General features: G+C 38.5%; 1 protein-coding gene across 5 annotated transcripts; it reads left to right on the forward strand.

Annotated features, from left to right (window-relative positions):
- Positions 1-2,269: 2,269 nt before the first annotated feature.
- Positions 2,270-23,704, forward strand: pcdh10a (protocadherin 10a). Of its 5 annotated transcripts, XM_067404036.1 has the most exons (6): positions 2,270-5,217; positions 6,443-6,501; positions 7,868-7,974; positions 20,144-20,461; positions 23,469-23,518; positions 23,650-23,704. In XM_067404036.1, the coding sequence occupies exons 1-5, from the start codon at positions 2,728-2,730 to the stop codon at positions 23,486-23,488; spliced, it is 2,994 nt and encodes a 997-aa protein (XP_067260137.1). In that variant the 5' UTR covers positions 2,270-2,727; the 3' UTR covers positions 23,489-23,518; positions 23,650-23,704. The 5 variants fall into 5 exon arrangements, 4 of the variants coding, with proteins under 4 accessions (XP_067260137.1, XP_067260138.1, XP_067260139.1 ...); XR_010896673.1 differs by lacking the exons at positions 23,469-23,518; positions 23,650-23,704 and adding an exon at positions 18,548-18,824 and having other exon boundaries at positions 20,144-20,255; XM_067404037.1 differs by lacking the exon at positions 23,650-23,704 and having other exon boundaries at positions 23,469-23,587.
- Positions 23,705-24,391: the final 687 nt, after the last annotated feature.

The raw sequence follows: 24,391 nt of genomic DNA on the forward strand, positions 1-24,391 counted from the left end.
TAAGTAGCCATGTGATAAGTGGCATGTGCAGTCAGCAGGGCATACACAATACACCCCAACAAACCTCTCTGTTCACCCAGTCAGGGTTTATTTTGTCTTAATGACAATCTGACTGTACATTATGCATTAGCTATTTGTGAAAATCCCAGCTGAGTTCCTTTGGAAAGAAATAACTCATTATTTCCATCAAAGAGTTCCAGCCTATCTGTATCTCTCTTAAAACTGTACTATCATCTCCACGCTGGCAGAGTTACAGTGTCAGTCATAAATGCTTATTTTACAGCTCCTCAAAATTACTTTCGCATTAAAGCTTCTTAATTATACACATCTCCATAGCCCAGATAATCATCTCCAGCAGCATGACGGATGATCAGAAGATTTAACAGACCGCTTGGAGGCGCTGTTGTTTGCTGAAATTCATCTGATGTCGAGAAACTGACGCCTGTGAGGAGTTTTCTAATGTGAGGACAAATGCGTAAATTATAGAGCAAAAAGCAAACTCTCGTGTCATGGTAGACGTTACAGAAATATAGATGCTGTTTTTGAATATTTCAGTGTCTTGTTGTTGAGAGCTTCCTGTCAAAATCACTCCTGAGAGCAAAACACTGTCTGTTGTTTACAATAGTCAACAAAACCGTAGCTCAAATCAATACAACCTTATAACACGTATCATTTATGGAATTTGCCCTCGAGGTGACGATTAAAATACATAATAAAACGCTACCTGTCTTGTCCCCGAAATCTCTCCTCTTACCGTGTCACACGACACGCCAGTAGTTCGCTGTGCTTCCGCTAGAGGGTGCATAGTGCACGTGGAAGATACGAAAAGCGCGAGAGCTTTCAACTCATTGCAACACGAAAGAGAACTTGAGCTTAACACAGCAGCACCCACACTTTACCGTGTTAATAGCAGAAGAAAAGAGAGGGGTGCATTCTGAAATGAGTTTGTTTCTCGATATCAAACAATCAGTTTAGCCTGTCGCAGGCATACAGCAGTCTAGAGATGGAGATAAAACGGAAGGAAAGACGGAGAGATAAATCTTGTTGCTGATATGAGGCTCGCTGGTAAACAATCGGATGACAAAATCTCATTAGCTGCAAACGGGTCCGCCACAAGAAGCCACATATAAAATGTTACATTTTCGTTTAAAAACCTTTCTTTTCTGGAAACAGTGATGACATATATTTTACAGGTCTGTGTCATTAAATTGTGTAGTTAATGCCAGTATACCCTCCAATTTGAACTTTGTTTGTTGCTGTAAAATGTACTGACGATAAAGCTGGTGGTATAATGGAGGACCACATCACTCAAAGTCGGTATGAAACTCCAAATAACACAAAACACCATCAGGTAAACACACACGATGCTTAAATAATGCAAAACACTAACTATATAGCATTAAACACTAAATGTAGGCTACTAATAACAAACAAGCGTGATGGTTCACGCAGGGAATTCTGGGAATGCTCTTTACCCATCAATTATAAGGATATTCATACTTTTTTACTTAAAAGCATATACTTTCAACAATATTGTAGGCTACTGTAAATATGCCCATATACATTTTCACCTTAATATGCATACACTATTCTTTTAACAGTAGGACATTTCACCGTAATAAGATGTAGACTATTTTACCTTATACTGTGAGGTTACTTCCAGTAAATACGTTTTTACTTAATATTTTTAATCCTTTTCCCCTATTGAAATTACTAGCATTTTTTTTTCCAGAGATTCCTCCACATACGCGCGCTCTCAGCATGCGCGCGCGTGAACTGCATACCAAAGAGAACACTTTCCGTGCTTCAGATTCAAAACATTCACATGCCATCATTAAGAACTGATTCTTAAATGAGTATCACATTCATCGTCATCAGCCAAATACAATCAAACGCATACATTTAACTTATAATAAAACGCTAAATTGACAAATGAATGAATTGGTCAAGATTAGAAACTGACAGATAAAACAACGGCAGAAGGATTTCGGAACACGGTGAGTCGTGCTGTCCCGTGCTAATATTTACCTTGAATGCGACTGTTTGACTTTAAACGGAGAATGAGAATTGATTCACATGTCTTATAAAGTGAGCTGGAGTGGGGATGTGAGGGCGCACTGACGAGGGAGGGAGCGTCTGATTGACATTCCAACGGGCTAATCAGGTGACGCAGCGCCGGCAGTCCGGAGCGTCCATTGGCTGCTGGTGGCAAGAGCTCTGCGCAAAACAACGCACTGATGCTCACTCTCCTTGCAGAACTCGAGAAGAGGGGACCTACGGATATCTAAGCATCCCGCAGTTATGGACCATTAGACAACTATATGTAGAAAAGTGTTACTTGTCTGCAGTAGGTCGCATTTTCAGGATTTTATTTGAAATTGATCCATCCACTTGTTAAGCATAAGAGTTTTGGTAAGGTTTTGCTGCTCAGTATTAAGGATCGGTCTATCTGTAGGTTCTGCAATGTCTTTCTGTGACGCACGGACTACTAAATTCTGCTCTCCTTGAGACAGCATTATATCAAATGGCTATAGATCTTGCGCATATGGCGACATGGTTTCAGGCTGACACTGTACAACACAGGAGCTTTCTTGTTCGTTTGGGAAATTGCACAGTGCATATGTTTTCTTAGACCAAAGCGATGGGTAATTCCTAAGCTGTGACTGGAGAAGAAACGGTGTCAAGACAGAGCGAGGGAATAAAGAGGAGTGCACTTGTTGTTTGGAGATGATTTTGATATTTCTCTTTTTCTCGATCTTGGATGGAGGGTTATCGCAGCTGCACTTCTCGGTACCGGAGGAGCAGGAGCGCGGGACGGTTGTGGGAAATATCGCCGAAGATCTGGGGCTGGACATCACCAAACTTTCCGCGCGCCGTTTCCAGACCGTGCCTAGCTCGCGCACGCCGTACCTGGAGGTCAACTTAGAGAACGGAGCGCTGGTGGTGAACGAGCGCATCGACCGAGAGGAGATATGTCGCCAGACCGTCCCGTGCCTCCTGCACCTCGAAGTGTTTTTGGAGAACCCGCTCGAGCTGTTCCGCGTCGAGATCGAGGTCATGGATATTAACGACAATCCGCCGAGTTTCCCAGAGACGGACATCACCGTGGAGATCACCGAGAGCGCCACACCGGGCACCCGCTTCCCGGTGGAGAACGCCTTCGACCCTGATGTGGGGACTAATGCCTTGAACACATACGCCATCACCACCAACAACTACTTTTATTTGGACGTACAGACGCAGGGCGACGGCAACCGTTTCGCGGAGCTCGTGCTGGATAAACCCTTGGACCGAGAGCAGCAGGCGGTGCACAGGTACGTGCTCACCGCCGTGGACGGAGGGCAGCCGCAGAGGACCGGCACTGCACTTCTAGTGGTTAAAGTACTGGACTCAAACGACAACGCGCCCACGTTCGATCAATCCGTTTACTCTGTGAGCTTGCGCGAGAACTCTCCAGTTGGCACGCTCGTTATTCAGCTCAATGCCACCGATATGGACGAGGGCCAGAACGGAGAGATTGTTTACTCTCTAAGTAGTCACAATCCGCCGCGTATTCGGGATCTGTTTAACATCGACTCGCGCACTGGGAGGATTGAAGTGACCGGTGAGGTGGATTACGAGGAGAGCAGCACGCATCAGATCTACGTGCAGGCGAAAGACATGGGGCCGAACGCCGTGCCCGCGCACTGCAAAGTTCTGGTCAAACTCATCGACGTGAACGACAACACGCCAGAGATTAGTTTCAGCACGGTCACGGAGTCGGTAAGCGAGCAGGCTGCCCCGGGCACGGTGATCGCTCTGCTGAGCGTCACTGACCGGGACTCCGGCGAGAACGGACAGATGACCTGCGAGCTGCACGGCGAGGTTCCGTTCAAACTCAAGTCGTCTTTCAAAAACTATTACACGATCGTTACGGACGGTCCGCTGGATCGCGAGAAAGCGGAGTCGTACACGCTCACGGTGGTCGCCAAAGACAAGGGGGTGCCCTCTCTCTCCACGAGCAAGTCCATCAAAGTGCACGTCTCGGACGAAAACGACAATGCACCTAGATTCATGCAGTCAGTTTACGACGTGTACGTGACCGAGAATAACGTTCCGGGCGCTTACATTTACGCGGTGAGCGCAGTGGACCCTGATGTTGGACAGAACGCCTATGTCACTTACTCCATATTGGAGTGCGAAATACAGGGTATGTCCATCTTAACCTACGTGTCAATCAACTCTGAGAACGGCTACTTGTACGCTCTGCGCTCTTTTGATTACGAGCAAATAAAAGAGTTCAGTTTCATGGTGCACGCCAAGGACTCTGGTGCGCCCGAGTTAACTGCCAACGCCACCGTTAATGTCATCATAGTGGACCAGAATGACAATGCACCGTCTATAATTGCGCCTTTGGGCAAAAACGGCACCGCGAGGGAACATTTACCCCGCTCAGCCGAGCCGGGATACCTGGTGACCCGTATTGTTGCCACAGATGCTGACGATGGTGAGAACGCGCGCCTGTCGTACAGCATCCTCCGGGGAAACGAGCTCGGGATGTTCCGGATGGACTGGAGAACCGGCGAGCTACGTACCGCGCGCCGGGTATCCAGCAAACGGGACCCGCCGCACCCGTACGACCTGTTGATAGAGGTGCGCGACCATGGCCAGCCGCCGCTCTCGTCCTCGGCGAGCATCAACGTCGTGCTCGTGGACAGCGTAGTGGAGGGCCGGAGCGGCGACCGGGGGTCGGTGAAGTCCAAAGAGGGCTCGCTGGACCTCACACTCATCCTCATCATCGCTCTCGGCTCCGTGTCCTTCATCTTCCTCCTCGCCATGATCGTGCTGGCGGTGCGCTGTCAGAAGGACAAGAAACTGAACATATACACGTGCATGGCCGGAGACTCGTGCTGCCAGTGCTGCAGTCGCCAAGCGCGCGGGCGCAAGAAGAAGCTCAGTAAATCGGACATCATGCTCGTGCAGAGCACTAATGTGGCCAGTACCGCACAGGTGCCGGTGGAAGAGTCGGGCAGCTTCGGCTCGCACCACCAGAACCAGAACTACTGCTACCAGGTGTGCCTGACACCGGAGTCTGCCAAAACCGACCTGATGTTTCTCAAACCGTGCAGCCCGTCCCGGAGCACAGACACAGAGCACAACCCGTGCGGGGCAATCGTTACCGGATACGCCGATCAGCAGCCAGATATCATCTCTAACGGAAGCATTTTATCGAGCGAGGTGAAAACACTTTTTATTACCTGGCAACACTTTATCTGAATTCAGTAGCATCAATGGCATCTCATAACCATTTTAACATAAATCAGTAACATGTTCAAAATGTTGAGAAACTCTTTGATTTTTATAACTTAGTATATTTTCATATATTCATATTTGAATTACAAACACACATATTGTATGCATATATATATATATATATATATATATATATATATATATATATATATATATATATATATATATATATATATATATATATATATGTGCATACAATATGTGTGTGTGTTTGTATGCATGTATATATTAAGTGTTGCCATTTATTGCTATTTAATTGATTTAAGTAAAATCAAAGTGGTGCCAAAGTTACAATATTCACTGATAAGTTCATTTCTCTTTTTCAACTACTTCAATTGCAATTACTGATAAAGAAAAATGAGACTCTAAAAACTCTTAAAATTGAGTCAAAATGTTAGAAACTATTGTGACATGTCCAGTGGATGGACACAGTGCACTGAAATATCTCTCTCTATATATATGCAGCATACACGTCTATTCAGTCGTGATCTTTCAGCTTCCTGTGTTTGTAATGTCAGATAGTAATCATCTGCTTGCTTATGACTCACATAGTGCTTTTAAATGTAGCTCGGAGCTGCAGTGCTTTTTTCAGATCCTTTAATTACACTACAGCACTTTAGGGTCAGTTACATACAAGGATGTAACCACATATTCAATACTGGAGGGAATCCATATGTAAACATTTCAGAAAAGATCAATGAAAATACTATATCGATTGACCAATAATTGGAATATATGGGGAAAGTGAATATTGAGGGTGGCTATAACCTGCTATAACATTTCTGTTCTTATTCTAACATCTTTGCTTTTTGCCTCTGAGACAAGCCATTTTATCTTAAGTGTTCCTCCGCCATCCAACAAGGTATACTTTACTACCCCCTGGCATTCTCTGAAAGGGTGTAGCCCTCTGGAGTCAAGACTGAGGGAGGGAGGGGGGAGTGTATTGGACAGGGTTTAAGTATGCTAAGCACACAGTCGCTGGGTATCAGTGGAACAAAGGCGGTTCTATGGTTGAGGTGCTCTAGTGCATGGACAGAGCAGAACAGAGGCCTGACTAGTGTTTTAATGACAAATGGAGAATGTCATACTTAGAATGTCATACTTAATTATTATTATTATTTTATTTTTAAATTTTTTTTATGCCTTTTAGACTAAACACCAGAGAACTGAGCTCAGCTACCTGGTGGATAGACCCCGTCGTGTTAACAGGTGAGATGACTGCTCAAAAAAACTGTACACACACACACAGGTTTGTTTTGCTATCAAAGTGAGGACATTCCATAGGCGTAAAGTTTTTTATACTGTACAAGTGTATATTCTATCCCCCTGCACTACCCCATACCCCCAAACCTACCCAACACAGAAAACATTCTGCATTTGCATTTTTAATAAAATGTTTATTATGTTTATTTATAATGTTTATTTATTAAATGCATTGTTTATTATGTTTTTGAAGCTATTTTAAATATGAGGACTCATGAAATGTCCTCATATTTCATGTTTACGTCGTAATACCAGTGTAATACCCATGTCACTATACAAATTTGTGGCCTCATAAATCACAGAAACACACACACACACACACACACGTCTGGCTCACTATCCTTGTTGGGACTCTCCATAGACGTAATGGTTTTTATACTATACAAACTGTATATTCTATCCCCTAACCCTAACCCTAAACCTACCCATCACAGAAAACTTTTGCCATTTTTACATTTTCAAAAAAACATAATTTAGTATGTTTATTAATCCATTTCCCACATGGGGACTGCAATTAGTTATCACATCTTAAAATGCAACATTAAAATATCTAATAATATATTCTTTCAACTTAAAACATTATATAATAACATTTTAAGTTTAATCAACTTGGATATTTGAGTTATCTCACCAAATAAACACTCAATTTTAAGTTGTGATAACTAATTGCAACAATTGTTTTTTTAAAGACATTTGGTTTACGAGGAAGTGTTTGTGTTCATGTTTATGTTGTAATACCCGTGTCATTATACACATTTGTTTCTTCAAAAACCATATAAACGAGAACACACACACACACACACACAAACGCACACACACACGTTCACGTGGGGACAATGTATATACTTCTATTATTTTTATATGCAGCTAGTTATAAATGCTATAACCTATACCTAACCCACAGCTAACACTTTGACAGAAATCTTTCTGCATTTTTATAATTTTCAAAAAACTATATATATATATATTTTTTATTTTACAAATGAGGATGTCCCCAAAAGGAGGTTTTGTCAGATTTAGCTAACTTCTGGGTACAGATTTGTCCCCAAAATATGGTTAAATAAGTACAGACACACTGATATAAAGCCAAAATTCTAAAATCGGAGTCAGTGTCGCATGTGTCATTGTAATGTTTTAAACTACACAGCACGCGTCTGATTCAGAATTTGATATCGAATTTAACCAGCAGTCTAAAATGTACAACTGTGCCAAAAGTGTTAAATAACCAAAATGATCAATACTTCTAATGGAAAAATGCAGTACAAAGCTCCAATTACCAAATGACTACTAAACAATGAAACTTCCCTTATAGTTCAGCGTTTCAAGAGGCAGATATCGTCAGTTCTAAAGACAGCGGACACGGAGACAGCGAGCAGGGAGACAGCGACCATGACGCCACCAACCGGGGCCACACAGCAGGTGAGTTGATTACGAGTTTCTCACCTACTGTCGACCTCACAGTAGATCAGAAAGAAGCGTAGACGGGTGAAAGGCCCCTGGGGAATGAATGCTGAGGAGAAACATAGGCAGACATTTGGAAATCGTTCTCATTTTGGCTTTGAAAGCAACGCGACAAGCCTTTAACCATTTCCAACAGTGGATCAATATAGGGACTGCGTGAAAATTATACATCTGTCAACAGAGCTAAACGGATTTCAGTCAATGCCGCCTGACTTGTCTGATGGACAGGCTTTCTGAAGCATGTAATGAGTATTTGAAAGCTTCCACGGTAACAAACCCAAACAGCTACCCACCACCTCACCCACACCCCCCAAACACAATTATTTTCCCATTCATATCAAATGTCATAAGCGTTTGAGTGAAGCACGGCAAAATGGCAATAGTTCGTTGGAGATGAATTTGATTTAATTTTGTTTATTCTTTCTTTATATTCAATTTGATGAGCTTTTTGACTTTCAAGTTTTATGTTTCTTTTCTGCTGGTTTATTGATCAAGGTGGAGCCTTACGGCTTCGACTGGATAAGGCTTTGACCTTTCTCTCCAAAGAATCATGACATTCAGCCTTCGGCTTGGCAAACAGTTAGATGACGGGTTGCCAGATATTATGTATGTGCTGCACACAATGGAATACAAATTTTTGAAACGAGCATGGTTTCGCATTTTAGTTAACTACAGTATGAAGGAAGTTTACTGTAGAAAGGCCTTTGATATGATCCTTTCTGGGGGGGGGGTTGGGAATCACAGAAGGAGGAAGGACAAGAGTCAGAGGAATTGAGATTTTTTTTTTTTTTTTTTTTTTTGAAAACTTATTAGAGCATCAAATAGGTAAAATGAGAAGATGTGTGTGTCCTTTCCTTCCCTGCTCTCCTCTGGGTGTGTGTTGGCAAGCTCGCAGTTTCTGCACTCCCATTTCAGTGCCTGTCTCCGCATAGCCAATTATCACAACAAGGTTAAGATGAAGGCCTGGGACACTGACAGGGGTAGCACCACTGCATTAACAACCACTTACACACACACACACACACACACACACACACACACACACACACACACACACACACACACACACACACACACACACACACACACACACACACACACACATACATGCTATCTCCTTCACACATCCCTACCTCGCCTCCTTTTGTTCTTACGGCGTCAATTTGGAGATATCAGTCTAAATTAAGAGAAGCCCAGCCAAAAGATAGAAAGGAAAGAGAAAGAACCATTTTAACCCTCATTTCCTGTTGAAATTGACTCTAAAGCTCTTATGTTTAGGGTCCCAGATATTCTAATAATGTAAATATAAAAATAATAGGTACTTTACAATAAAGTTCCATTTGTTAACTAGCTAACATGAACTAACATTGGAAAATACGTCTAAATTATTTATTAATGTAAAAATTTAGCAATACATCAAATTATTAACATATTATTAACATCAAAATATGTATCTTTTAATATTTAATGCATTTGAGCTAACATGAACTAACAGTAAGCAATTGTTTTCACTTAACTAATGTTTTTTTTTTTAATTGAATAAATAACAAAGATTATTATTAACAAAAAAATTGAAGAAATTTCCCAAAATACTCTTTTTTTTTAATTCTTTAATGTACTATTGACGTCATTAAAAACTTAAAGCAGACATTAAACTTTAAAAAATCAAGGTTCTTTATTGTAATCTATGGTTCCATGAAGAACCTCCATGGAAGCATAGAAACTTTCCATTGCACAAAAAGGTTATTTAAAGAAAAAAAAGTTTCTTTAGATTATTAAAATATTTCTCACACAAAGATAAATTGTTCTTTGAATTGTTCACCGAAAGGTTCTTTGGGAACCCAGAATAGTTCTTCTTTGGCATCACTGAAAAAAAGGTAACTTTAAAAAATTAAACAAATATGCACAGTAAAATACAGTTTTCCACTGAAACAGTAAAATACCATAAAAACAATACATTCTGGGTAATATCTGTAATTTCAGAGAAAGTACCTTATACAAAAATGAAAAATGTTACCCAGAATGCATTGTTCTTACGCTATATTACCTTAAATGGAAAATGGTATTTTTCTGTGAAAATTTGTGTAAAACAATTTTTTAGTGTGTGTATTGTCTGCCTGAGTGTTATCCTTCTGTTTCACCACACACTTTGCATGTGACTGGCATCCATTTTAGTAACATTGTTTCTGTTTGGGGTTCATTCGATCTCTTCAAAACACATGAAAAATAGAATAAAAGCTGGGGAGGATGTTTGAAGCACATTAAAATGTTCGAAATTTTCTTTATAATCAATTATTGTGAGATTAGAAAAGCCTGGTACTTTAAAGTATATCTTTCAAGTTATAATAACGGCCTTGGGGTCTCTCAAATGAGCACGAGTGTCAAGCTGGAAGAGCTGGGGTCAGAGAACGGCCCTTTTACATGATTTACATCTGCATTTGTTTGCAAAGAGACAGAGGCGTGACAAATTGCACAATTAGATTAACATGAGTGAGCGATAGATTGATGATTATCTATAAATGAGGGATGTGTGGTGATGACGTTAATCAAATCACTCCTGTCGCTGCAATTTAATGCTATCAGATCCTGATCAGAACAACTCCATTTGCTCTGCACACACACAGAAACACACACACACAGTTTGTAGCCATAGTGAAAGTCAATGCTGGGGGAATAACTTTGAAACTGCAGCTTACCAAGCTTCGAGCTATTCATAATTTAAAGTAGTTCAACTACAGTCAAGCTACCATCTTGAAAAAGTACTAAGCTTTTCTACAAGCTACTAACAAAAGGTAGCTAAATAAACTGAGGCTATTTCAGCAAGCAATATCTTTTTAAACATATCAGATTATATAATTTATTTTGCAGTTACACATTACTGAGAAATACAGTTAAGTTAGTAACATCGCTTTCCCCAAGATAGTAGTGACTATATAGGTCATTTCATATAGTAGCTAGTTGATTTTGAGTGAAAGCCCACCCAGATGACTACTGATCTTCAAAACAAATTTACCATAGTTTCCTCCCAACCCTAGCAAAAATGCTTGTCGTCAGCATGTGAGCTCAGGTCTTTGGTCAGCCCGACGACAGGTGTTCTGAACGGAATTTCTGCTCATCAGGGCTTTAGCAGTGTTTTTCCTTTTCATTCTGATGCTTTTGCACACCATTGATAAAAGATGTGATGAGGTCTCCAGAAGAGAAAATGCAAGAGAAGCGGAAAGAGACGAAAATAACGCACACAGTGGGATGCAGAGCACTTCCTGATAGAGAAAAGCTTAGTTAGTCAGTGTGTTTGTACTCAACGCATCATCCCTTTTTCTCTCGATGTCTGCAACCCCAGAGTCCAGCAGATCATTAATGTTTTCAGTAAAGCTCCCTGACACACTGAGGATATCTAATGTCTAATCGATTCAGGTCTGCAATTATAGGATTTCATGAGCAATTATGTCGATATTTTTATTAATTTATATATTTATTGGCCATGAAGTGCAGGTGTTAATCTTAGCATACAACATGCTACACTATGTTGTTACCGTGAGGATGTATTGAATTGCAGAACAATGGAACGAACTTTGAAAATGCAGTTTGCTGAACCATATCGCTTTTAGGTTTTAAACACAATTATTCTGACAGCTCAAATTTCTCTTGACAGCAAAAAAAATCATAAAATCCTTGAGGTCTACTTCTTGCAATGCATAATAGATGCCACATTGTCATGTTCTTTTTATCCAAAGAGCACTAATGCTGAACTATCAGCTCAAATTTCTGCATTTAACTCAGACTGAACCATTTAATGACTGCATTCAAACTTTGTTTTCTAGATAATTTCAACCTTAATCCTCATTCGAATAGGACTTGTTTTCCCCGAGGATGGTAATTTTGTGTTTCACAGACATACTTTGTGACTTTAATCCCATCCAAATTGAAAATGTCTGTTTTTCTTCCACAACTATTTCTGTTTTTAAGTAAACTCGTGGTCCTCTGAGAAATCTAATCCTGTTTGTATAGGAACATCTGTGATTGCAGTATATTACTTTTTCACAAAGTTTCTCATTTTTTTTTTTTTTCATTTTGAGCCTCTAACACCATAGCTAATTTTCTCCCTAAATTACGCTGTACTTTTAATAATGATTTAGATATTTAATTCTATCATATATATTATATTATATATGTGTGTGTGTGTGTGTGTGTCTGTGTGTGTGTGTGCGTGTGCTAATTTTAATGGGCTGTAAATGGGAGTTAAAATTACAGAGATCCCAATCCTGCCCAAATCAATGCATGAAATCACAGATGTTCTGTGTAAATAATTGTAACACTATTTAAACTTAAAAATCACATCTAATTTGTTGTTTCAATATGCTAACATTTGCATATGCTCTATCACCTGCAGTCTCCACCAAATTCGGGTCCTGTTCTGCTGACTAGGATCTGATGGTTAAAGTATACATTAAAGGATATTATTCTACCACTAAATCACAAGCTAAATTCATAAAACATTAACAATATTACTGACTCAGAAATGAGTTTCCCCCTTCATTTCTGTCTCCTGTTGGAGTTTAGGTTCCTTGCCACTGAAGCCTTTGGTTTGCTTAGTTGGGGTTTAAAAGACTTAACTCTTTCTCCACCATTGATGGAATTTTTGGTCATTTATGACAAAAGCTTTCTCACCATTGACAGAATGTCTGGCAAATCCATGTTTTCAGTAGGGGTGCTTTTAAGCATCTTCTAAAATAGCATAGAATCTTCATTACTGAATGAAATGTTGAACCCAGAGGTATAGGGCTATGAAGCTTTGGGTGATTTGATGGACTCGAGCTACTCCATATATATGTTTTTATCATCATTCTGAATCCAACCTGGACGCAGATTCTGACAAAAATGTGATTTTCTCAGCTTTTTGTTTAAAATGCTGCTTTTTGCACAAATGTCGCTCAAAAAGTGTCCTTGTCGCTGCATAAAATTAAGGTTGAACCACTATAGTCACATGAACTATTTTAAGGACGTCATTACTACCGTTCTGGGCCTTGAAAGTGGTAATTGCCTTGCTGTCTATGGGGGATCAGAAAGCTCTCGGATTTCATCAAAAATATCTTAATTTGTGTTCGGAAGATGAACGAGGGGCTTACAGGTTTGGAACAAAATGTGGGTGTGGGATTTACAGTTTTTGGTGAACTAACCCTTTAATTGAGCTGGATGACACTGTCTGTAGAGCTTCTTATAGCCATATTGAACTAATTTCATAATTAATCACTTTACACAGTTATTGAACTGAACTGAATCAACACTGAGCTGACTTGAGCTGAATAATGACACTGATTGTTTTCTGTAGACATTTGAATTGGTCTCATTTAATGAAATTTGCATCATTGATAATTACTTTACTCTTTCTTTCTTTCTTTCTCTTTCTTTATTTCTTTCTTTCTTTCTTTTTTTTGTTTTTAATTTGAAGCTGCTTTGAAACAATTTGCATTTTAACAAGCGCTATTGAAATAAAGGTGACTTGCCTATTGCTTTTCTTCCTTGAAAGCACTAGTATTGCATTCAGGATATGCCAGTTTAGTAGTTTTCTGTGTTATTCAAATGTTGTTTTCACATAAAAAAGCAGACCTCAGTCATATGAGGAGGTATCAGGTCCTACATGTTCTACACGAGTCTCTGCATGTGACTGTGATATCGATGTGAAAGTCATGCTGTGAGCTTCTGTCTGCTCGCTCGGTTGGGGCTATTTAGAGGCCGCTGTTCTAATTACATTGAGTTTGATTGTATGCAGTCAGGTTTATCTGTGTACTTAATATTGATGATGTCACAATGGCCTTGGATCCCTGCTTTAACGAGATTTATGCCTCTGTGTACACCCGCATATCTCTGTCCATATATATCACCCTGATATAATGGTGAAATAACAAAGTGGACAGCTTGTGGAATTGATCTATGGATTTCACAACACATCTGAGCAGAGATTTGAGCTGAGTGTGGATTCAGATGTTGAGTCTGTAAGATTAGAAGCACTGAGTAGCACGCAGGAAAGAAGAATCACATAAGAAATCTCTTTAACTTTGCTTATCCTTGACAGCAATGATACATAGAGCAAACGGAGACTTTTGCTTAAGCTTCTCAGATCTTTCCTGAGAAAAAAAGCCTAGAAATCTCACTTGTCTCTTCTAGAGTTTCAGAAGAGATCTCAGCAATGTCAAAAACTGCTTAAACACCAAAGTCTGCATTCAAACAGCAAAGATTTCAAGATGAACCAAAGTATCTTAATTTTATAGCTCTATTCTTACTTATTTAGGAGATCTGAGACAAAATTGATAAATGATTTGATACTTTAAATATTCTTTGTTGTAACCTGAGCTTTATAAGAGCAAACTATGAGGAATAAAAAGCAGGTAGAGGTGTATAACATCTTCCTCTAAGTGTATGTTTATGCCTAGAGACTAACTTGATATGTACAACCCAGCAGTAATTATGTTGGGTAATCTTGAGTTTTCTGTGCCGTCCAGTATATAAAAGAGGTGTTCTCTGTGCCCAACAAAAACAGACACTTTGATCACTAAATAATGTTTCATCATCTATTGAAGTCTCCTATATAGCGATTCTAATAAGCACAGAATTTTAGGTCAGTGCATTTAATCTACACCCTTATATATCTGCAGGTCCCACACTAATAACTTGTTTCCTGGTCACTAATGCAAATCATTACAACTGCTCACTAATAAAACATCATTCCCCCTGTGTGTTCATTTAATCATCAATACACACACATTCTTATAGTATGGCCAGGTTTATCAGTAGCACAGATTTGTCCTTTGATCTCACTCAGAAAAGCTTCTGTCACAAGGAATTAGAGATTAGAGATTGGCCTGACATGCATCCACCCCCTCCCTATCTTTCTCTGTCAGCCTTTGTCTTTACCTTTGTCTCAAATTTCCAATATACAGACTCTTTCATCGTCTCCTCTTTTCTTTTTCACTTCATATTTTCCCTTTTTTTTTTTTTTTTTACCATTGCTCTCCTTACTTGTTCGAATCTGACCTTGGTGTATAACAGTACTATATCTTCTCCCTTTCTTTCACTTTTATATGGGTCATTTTGTTATGGAACTTTGTAACTTTTACTAGATTAATAAACTCATGTTGCATTTTAAGAAAGAATTTATTAAGGCATATAGAAGACATGCAGTATTCACTCTGGTCAGGCTCAGAAACCTTTATTATAACTTATTTATTACACACCAGAACCCGGAAGTTAGCCATTGCTCAGCGAGGGACTGAGAGTTAGCTTACACACTCATGCATGTTACTTTTGATATATTCTTTTAAAAAATAACCTTTTAAAATGATTTATAAGAATGATTTCAGTAATTTTATCAAACAGAAAAGAATATTTGAGATTGAAACAAGACAATTAATGCCATAAAACATCACAGAATTCACTTACTGATGTTTGTGCTACTGCTTTCCTACTAAAATTTTGTCATTTTCTGGAAGATAATATTATTATGGACCTGGCTTTTTGTAATGGACACTACACAATCGCTTTCACATTGGTCACAACAACTTGGTGCAGCGAGGTGTATGGAAATTGTGAGAAAATTAAGCACAAAATTAAATCTTGAGGAAGTATCACATGACAGGACGAAGCAATATTGATGCAAAACACTTTTACACTATAAGGTATTTAAAGCTTCTGGATCTTATGACCAAAATGTTAATAACATACAGAATGTACACTGTAAAACCTGATAAGTTCAGAATACTCATTTTTTGTAGACACCGATTACCTCAAAATATTTAACTAAACAATTATAAATAACAACTTAAAAAACGTTAATTGATGACATGACGTGTATGACATCACATTATGTTGCTCGGTAAATTTAAAAATAATAATTTACGTATAAGGGTTTATTAAAAAATGTTGAGTTACATAAAAAAAACTTGTTCATAATGTAACTGTTTTAAGTTGCACCAATGATTTAATAGACTTTAATTGCAGTGTAATCAATCTTTATAAGTTACTGTTCTGGTTTACAGTGTACTATATTGTAATATAATTTGTTGTGCTCGACACTTATTAGAAATATGACTGAAATTGTTTGCTAGTACCACAGTTTACAATGGGAAAATACTATGAAGCTCATGCAGCACTGAGATTTTAGCAGAAAAATGTAAGCAGTAGGCATAGAGTCCAAAAGGATGGAAAGTGTTATTGTGAAGAGAGGCAAAAACTATAAAATAATTCACAACTGACTACCGTTAGACGTTAGGGCAGAGCACCTAGTGACATACATAGTAATGCCTTATTTAATTGTGATAAAAGAACTAATAAGATTTCCATCTTTAATAAAAAATTAGGAGTTTAATATTTCATGTAATATATTAGGACAGGGCATGCAGGTGCTGCATAATAGATCATACAATACCATATTATGCTGCTCACCTTGACTATGATTTTACTGATGATGACATGATCCTGTAATATTTTGTTTTAGTATTATCAAGTAAAAAAATGTGCAGACCAACAGTAACATCATCACTGTGGTGATGTGGGAATCCAAACTTGAGGAGAGGTTGTAAGAAGATGGATTTGTGTTGGACTTTTTGAGGCAGATAATTACTGCAAATAATTTAAAAAGCACCATGTTTCTGCCTGAACTGTGAAATTGCCATGTTCATGAATAAAAATAATACTCTTTAGCAGAAAATCGTGCAGTGCAGATTTGCATGTGCATCTGTGATGGTTCACGCCAGGTTGAATGCGTCACTATAAACAAGGCTTAACCCTGATTCCTACTCTTACCTTTTCTCCTAGTTCAAACTTTCAAATCCCTAATCTTGATTCCATCTTGCACACATTTTACTATAGTGCTGATCTTAGACTGTTGATTAGGAAACACAGGTAAGAGACCTAACCTTTAACTACCCCAAAAATAAAGCTCCAAAGCTCAATTTATGAGGTGGCGATTTCGTATGAATTTGTACGATGTGAACTGTATGAAATCCTATGATTTTTAGAAAATGTAAGCATGAAGGTCCACCCCAAAACATAACCATCAGTGGGGCGCAAGCAGATCATACAAATGAGTATGAATGAGATCATATAAGAACTAGGCATCAATTCACCAAAATGTAAAATAGTTACAAATTGTCATGATATTATGGACCAGATTTACTAAACGAACCCATAAAAGCGCAAAATGCGTAAATTGAACACAAACGCAGCTGGATCATTTCCATAATGACCAACGCAATTGACCAAGAGCTGTGCAAATTAGCGCCTGGTTTAAGACATGCTTTTTTTTGGGCGGTAAATAATGGCGCAAATAAAAGTAAATTGACTAGCGCAAACCTTAGTAAATCACCTTGCATGTTTCATTTAAATACTCTCCTCATATAAATTTTGCATCCGAAAGAGAAATTCCTTCAAATGCATATGCAATAAGGTCAGATAAGGTCAAAAATAACTGTCCATGCCTTTTCAGCGCTAATTTTGCACTGCGTGACTTTAGTAAATCCTGACAGTAGTTTTTTAACGCCAAAAGAGGTTTGCGCTGGCGCAAGTTGATAGCACTAAATCTGGCTCTGTGTTGTCAAGCACATAACCTCTAAGCTATGACTGTGATTTTTTTATTCATGTGGTCATCTTTTCCTTTCTAATTCTAAACTGGTCTTTATGCTCCCTGAAACATTGCGCCTCATGTTGGGGTTGTTTCCAGAGGCCTTTATTAGAGTTCAGTGTGACGCCAGGCTGCTCTCTGCCCTTCTCTTTCATTTATTTCCCTTTCAAGCTCTCCTCTCGTTCTTTTCCTCTGAAACTGGCTAATTATCATGCTCTGTGTAGTCATTAGTCAGAAAGCAAGAGCGTGTATGTGTGAGTGTGTGTTTGGAGGACTGTTTCACCCAATGTTGTTAGTTTTGGTTGCGCTGCCTAGTGTTTGTACGAAGGACTTGAGAGACCGGTGAAATTAACAGCCTGAAAAGAGCATGAAAACATCACAGCAGATTCGTTTAATATCGTTTGGGGGGAGGGATATGGAGAGGCAGAGATGGAGAAACAAAGGGCTGGAGAGTTCACTGCTTTGTGTATATAACTATCCTTCTTTCAGTGGGCCGCCTTCCAGTCAATTACTGTGCTTTGCTGAAGCCTGACAATGATGGCAGTTGATTATAAAACGAGCAAAAAGCTCACAATCTGTCTGGTTAAATAATCATCTTCATTCAAATATGAATAATTTCAGACTCCGCGCTCTGGATAATTCATAGTAATTTTGCCTTTGTGTTACTGTTGACATTGGATTGTTACAGAAGAGACAGAAGAGCAGTTGATAAAGTGAAAGCAGAAGATCTCAGAGTGTGAAGAAATATGTAGCCTCCACAAAACATATTTTGTTGTTAAATTGATCTCAGATAGCGAACCTAAGGACGTTGACACACACACACACACATTGGGTTTCCATGTTTTATGGGGACTTTCCATAGACATAATGATATGTATACTGTACAAACTGTATATTCTGTCCCCTTAACCCTAGTCTCAGCCTCAGACGTCACGCCCACAAACCGCTGGCTGAACATCTGATACATATGGCACACTTAACTGGAAACACTTCAGGAAGGTTTCGAAGTCGTCATCTGAGTGATTGAATTCTACAGGATTTCCGGGAGATGTTTGTGTCGCATTCTTTAACGTTCCGTCTGGAAACAAAGATGCCGTGACACCAAATGCCCTCATGGAAGAAGAACGCCATCATGTTTACAACTGTGACAATGAGTGCTTATCAGGACCAACTAAAAGCTGAATTTTCAAAAGTATGTGAAGTAAAGTTCGCAGCATAGACTTTTTAAAATATGTCCAAAAGTTTTACACACTGGTCTGTTATTGTAGGGACATCGACGTTACATTTTCACACCCCTAAACATGATGCAGAACAAATTGAACTATGATTGGTTGCTTTACATGTCAGTCAGACAGCTTGGCCAATGAAAGCTGCCATGGAGTCCAGAACTTCTGCTGTCTGAAGGCAGGAAACTTTTTTAGATAAAAAACAAACAAAACATAATTTAGCATAATTTATAAGCCGTTTTCTTCATTGGGACCAAAAAAAAAATTATATATATATATATATATATATATATATATATATATATATATATATATATATATATATATATATATATATATATATATCCCACCAATGTCAAAAAGATTCTGGTATTACTATCTTTGTAGGGACATAACATACGATATATCTTGCTCATGGTCTTTTTTGCTTGTATATCAAAGATAATCTGAAAAATTACAAAAAACAAAAACAAAACAACAAAAGATTTTTACCTTTCCTGAAGAAGATGTGAGTTATGCTTACATGTATAAAACTCACCACCATGTTGCTGAGTGTTGCTTGAATGATTTGGGTGGTTGCTATGTGGTTGCTTCCTCACTCAAATCATAAGAAATCATCTACAAGATATTGTGGTCCCTCCTAGCTATGGCTCATGTCTGTCTCTAAATATAAGTGTATGGATTCCCCCCACCATTTTATGGTCCACTAGTCCAAAATTTGTGCATCCAATTGCTTAAAAGTACTACTTATACAGTATTAATAAAGAAAAGTGATTTTAAAATACTTAATTTTAAAAAGACTGTTGCATCATTGCATTATGCAATGTGCAATGAACATATAGATATAGATATTATTAATATTATCTCATAATTTGGCAGGTGGCATATTAAGCTGCTGTCACTTTAAGATCTGACGCACATGTTACACATACGTTTTCTTTCTCAACCGTTTATGTTCACTTAAAACATAACTGACTGTGTTTAAGAGAATACTCACCAAGACCGGCATTTTGTCGTTATTTTGTGTGAATTTGACTGTTTAAGTGCAATAAGCAGCGAAAAAGAACTCAATTTGAGGGCGTTTTTATGTGCACACTTTGGGTGTAAGCACAAAATCTGTGGGAACGAGTAAAATGATTGCACAATATGCACTATCCCACACCGAAATTCAAGCCCGGTAACATTATAGTAATCTTAGAAACATTATCAACTGTATATTGTTCTACATCACGTTTGACTAGAATAGAGTTAACATTTCCTCCCATCTTTTTTCTGTCTTCCACAGGAGCTGATCTTTTCTCCAACTGCACTGAAGAGTGCAAGGCTCTGGGTCACTCCGACCGTTGCTGGATGCCCTCCTTCATGCCTGGCGACAGTCGCCAGGGCGCCGATTACCGTAGCAACCTGCACGTCCCAGGAATGGACGCGGTGCCGGACACTGAGGTACAGGAGAGCGTGGTTCCGGGCGATGCGTGCAATCGGGCCGATGATAGATCATTCTCTACGTTCGGCAAAGACAAGTCACACCACGGCACGCTCACACGCCATGAGCTACACACACTCTTACCAAGCGCCAGAGCGCCTTACAAACCCAACTATCTGTGTGAGTACTCACTCAAAATGTACGATTTCTGAACTCCCCAGATCTGATCCACTGCCATCATCTGTTCCAAATCTAACCCATGACTCTCTTTGTATAGAACTATTTATATTTCTAAAAAAATAAAGAAAATATGTAATCCCATTTCTCAAAAACACCCTTTCTTGACCTATTCTCTCACTTTCCAATTTGCTTTCCCCTTTCCTTCAAAAGTAAAATGAAAAAAACAAAAAACAAACAAACAAAAAAAACAATAAATGTATAATATATGGACATATCAATAAAGGATTTTTTGAGTGAAATTGTGGAGTTGTGTTCAACATTTTGTCCTTCCCCTGCCCTCTAAATTCTCCCACCCAAAGCATCTGAAGACACTGGTGAATACATCTTACAACAAATTTGGCTAATCAATGCTGAATTTGCAACTAATTTGTCATCCAAACCTACATAACACATACTTTTGTGCTGTGACTTTTCCTTAAGCTGAAATCAATCTTCATCATAATCATGTTAGACACATGGTATGCCTAAATCTCACCACATACTTCTGCATCTCTTATAATCATAATTTAGCACATTTCAGCCGTTTCAGCACGTTTATGCCATAATAAACAGAAATATACAGCATGCCATATGGAATGGCAGTGGTTATTTCCCAGCTTTCATCTACATACTACAAAATCCTACATTATCTATCCTGTGTCTTTCATCATGCACTGTATCCATGCCTGTTTTAATCACCATATGCCATAGCTCTACTGTAATCACACTCATAGCGCACTGCCTCCTCGCCTCTGATTATAGCATGCAAACTGTGGTAGTGTAAACGCTCACTGTCACTGAAGCATCCAGCACTGTTATGCCCGTTTTAATGCAGTATTGCTACTACTGCACTAAAGCAAGGCCAAGTGTACACTGTGTGTTCTCCTGTGGGCGGAGACTAAGTGTGCATGTGCATGTTTGTATCCTTCCAGTGGATATGGGTGAACGTGATTTCACCAAGTACAACATGTTCCTGGATCAACATCTTTGTTGATCCTGGAACAAGATTCCAATCAATTAATCAAATTTGAGGGACAAGTTCACAGTTTATGTCAAGTTTAGGCTAACAACCAGGGTTAGGAGCTTCTACATCCATGTTATTCACCTATCATTTCCATCTGAATTTAGGGATAAGTTATGGGTAGGGTTGGGTTTAGGGTTAGGACTAAATTTTCAGACAGGAATAAACAAAATATGTTGATGCAGGAATATGTCTTATTGGCAAAATCATGGTGAGCTGTGATTTCACAACATGTTCCTGGATCAACATCCTTGTTGATCCTGGAACAAATTTACAATCAACTAATCAGATTTGAGGGATAGGTTTATAGATAATGTCAAGTTTAGTCTTACAATAAGGGTTCTTTACACCATTCCTATTCACCTATCATTTCCCTCTGATTTTAGGGATAAGTTATTGGTAGGGTTAAGTTTAGAGGTAGGGATAGGGATAGTGTTAGGACTATGTATTTAGGACAGGAATATTATTCTAGGATCAACAAAAGATGTTGATCCAGGAACACGTTACTTGGCAAAATTATGCCGACCGTTGATATGGACCTAATATCCACAAGCCCCACTTTTATCGGTTTAGGGGTAGGGATAGAGTTAGGACTAAATTTTCGAACAGGATTGTTGAACCAGGATTAATAAAATATGTTGATGCAGGAACATGTCTTACATGGTAAAATCAGGGGTCACTGTGTTTTGCCAAGTAAGATCCTTGTTGATCCTGGAACAAAATTCCAATCAACCAATCAGTTTTGAGGGATAGGATTACAGTTTATGTCAAGTTTAGTCTTACAACAAGGGTTAGCGGCTTACACCATTCTTATTCACCTATCATTTCCATCTGATTTTAAGGATATGGGTATAGGACTATGTTTTTGGAAAGGAATGTTGATCCAGGATCAACAAAATATGTTGGTGACCCATGATTTCACCATGTAGAACATGTTCCTGGATAAACATCCTTGTTGATCCTGGAACAAAATTCCAGTCAACCAATCAGATTTAAGGGATAGGTTCATATGTTTACAGTTTATGTCAAGTTTAGTCTTACAACAAAGGTTAGGGGCTTCTACAACATTCTTATTCACCTATCATGTCCCTCTGATTTTAGGGATAAGTTATGTGTAGGGTTAGGGATGTGATTAGGACTATGTTTTTGGACAGGAATATTGTTCCAGGATCAATAAAAAATGTTGATCCAGGAACACGTCTTACTTGGCAAAATCATGGCAACCGTGGATATGATGGACCTTATATCCACAAGCCCCACCTCTGTCCTATTTGCATAGCTGCATTTTTTTATACTTGGGAAATTTGGGCAACACTCTCACAAGAAAACGTCACAACACTGATGTTTATCAGCGCACCACCAAAATGTCGCTCTAAAAAGGATCTGTAAAGCTTTGGTTATTTTTTTATTTTTTTTGATGCCAGATGTGGCTTTTCATGTGATTTGATTTTTTTAATATATAAAAATGTATTATAATTAATACATTTCAATCAAATTTTACATTCAAGTACATTTTATTACAGTTACATTTAAATTAAATTTAAGTGTTAAAGTTGCTGTAAATGATCATAATGTCACTTTTTACATGCTATATCAAATGTATTTCATTTGCTATATTTAATAACTTGATTTTATAGTATCTCAACTATATTTTAAGTTTTTTTTCCCCAGGATTTTACATTTAAGCTCAATCTTTCTTCAATACAGAAAACAAAAAACAAATTTAAACAATTTTAACATTTACAGTTCTCACTCAAATGCAAGATCTAAAGAAAAATTGTCTGAAATATGAAACACTTAGAGAGCAATATTTTTGCAGTGCAAGAATAAACATAGCTACAGCAATACTTTTTCTTGTGAGATCAGACTCAATCTGGGAAAATAAATGTAAGGATTGGTAAGAACATGATTTTAACGACCCATATGTTCTCTGCCTGTTCCCTATAGCACGCAAAAGGATTTCCTAGCACCTTCCGTGTGGACATTCCTGAAAAAGCGTGAGTTTGCACAGTAACGCAACCGGCCAAAAGCATCAAGGGTTTCTTTTTTAAATTTCCCTTCGTTTCTTCTTCTTCTTTTTTTTTTTTTTTTTACTGAACTCAATCACGGCCTATCTGGTCATTTCCAGCTCTGTTGGACTTCTGAAACAGATTAAATCGGATGCGATCAGATGACGTAAGGACCCTGAGAATTCTCAGCAGGACTGAGAAACCTCGCCAAATCTCCTCCGAAAAGCTGGATGGGAAGAGGGAAGAAAAGAGGGAGAGAGCTCAAAAAGTGGATTAGGAGTGATGGAGAGACAAAAGGAGAAAAATAGATGATCAATGGACATGGTTGTTTCCTCACTCTCTCCGCTCTGTGATCAATGTGTCTCTGTTTACAGTCCACTGTAAACTATATCAACTATCTGAGCCCTTTACCCGTTTCGACACACACACACGCACACAGAAATACACACTGTACAAACGTACTGTACAAAGAGCAGCCCAAACTATGTGCATTATAAACTCAACTATCCGTTTTAGACTTGACTGTTTTCTATAGTCGTTTATTTTTTTCTTCTTAATCAGTGTGGTCAAGTGTTCTTCTGAAGTTACTATCTTTAGAAAAAGCGTGGATGCAGGGGACAAAAAAATGGAAAAAGTAAAAAAAAAAAAAAAGAAAAAAAAGATGATTCTGTCCTCTCATTGGCCTACGGATACTTCATCTGACATTGTGGTTATCTTCATGTGTGCAAGTGTGTACTGTTCTCTTTTAAAGCTTCAAATAACTATAAATCTATATATATATATATAAACATATATATATATAATATATATAAATATACTTTTTTCTGAACCTGTGTAGCCCATTGGATAGTTTCCTAAACA

This window comes from Chanodichthys erythropterus, chromosome 12 (genome assembly GCF_024489055.1).
Source record: "Chanodichthys erythropterus isolate Z2021 chromosome 12, ASM2448905v1, whole genome shotgun sequence".
In the NCBI taxonomy this organism is placed as follows: Eukaryota; Metazoa; Chordata; class Actinopteri; order Cypriniformes; family Xenocyprididae; genus Chanodichthys; species Chanodichthys erythropterus.

What these genes read in the sequence shown, in the direction of transcription:
- pcdh10a (XM_067404035.1), top strand. Translation starts at nt 2,728, where the DNA reads ATGATTTTGATATTTCTCTTTTTCTCGATCTTGGATGGAGGGTTATCG. An exon ending in GAAGCATTTTATCGAGCGAG is followed by an intron (nt 5,218 to 6,442) that starts GTGAAAACACTT and finishes TATGCCTTTTAG; the next exon opens with ACTAAACACCAGAGAACTGA. An exon ending in AGACCCCGTCGTGTTAACAG is followed by an intron (nt 6,502 to 7,867) that starts GTGAGATGACTG and finishes CTTCCCTTATAG; the next exon opens with TTCAGCGTTTCAAGAGGCAG.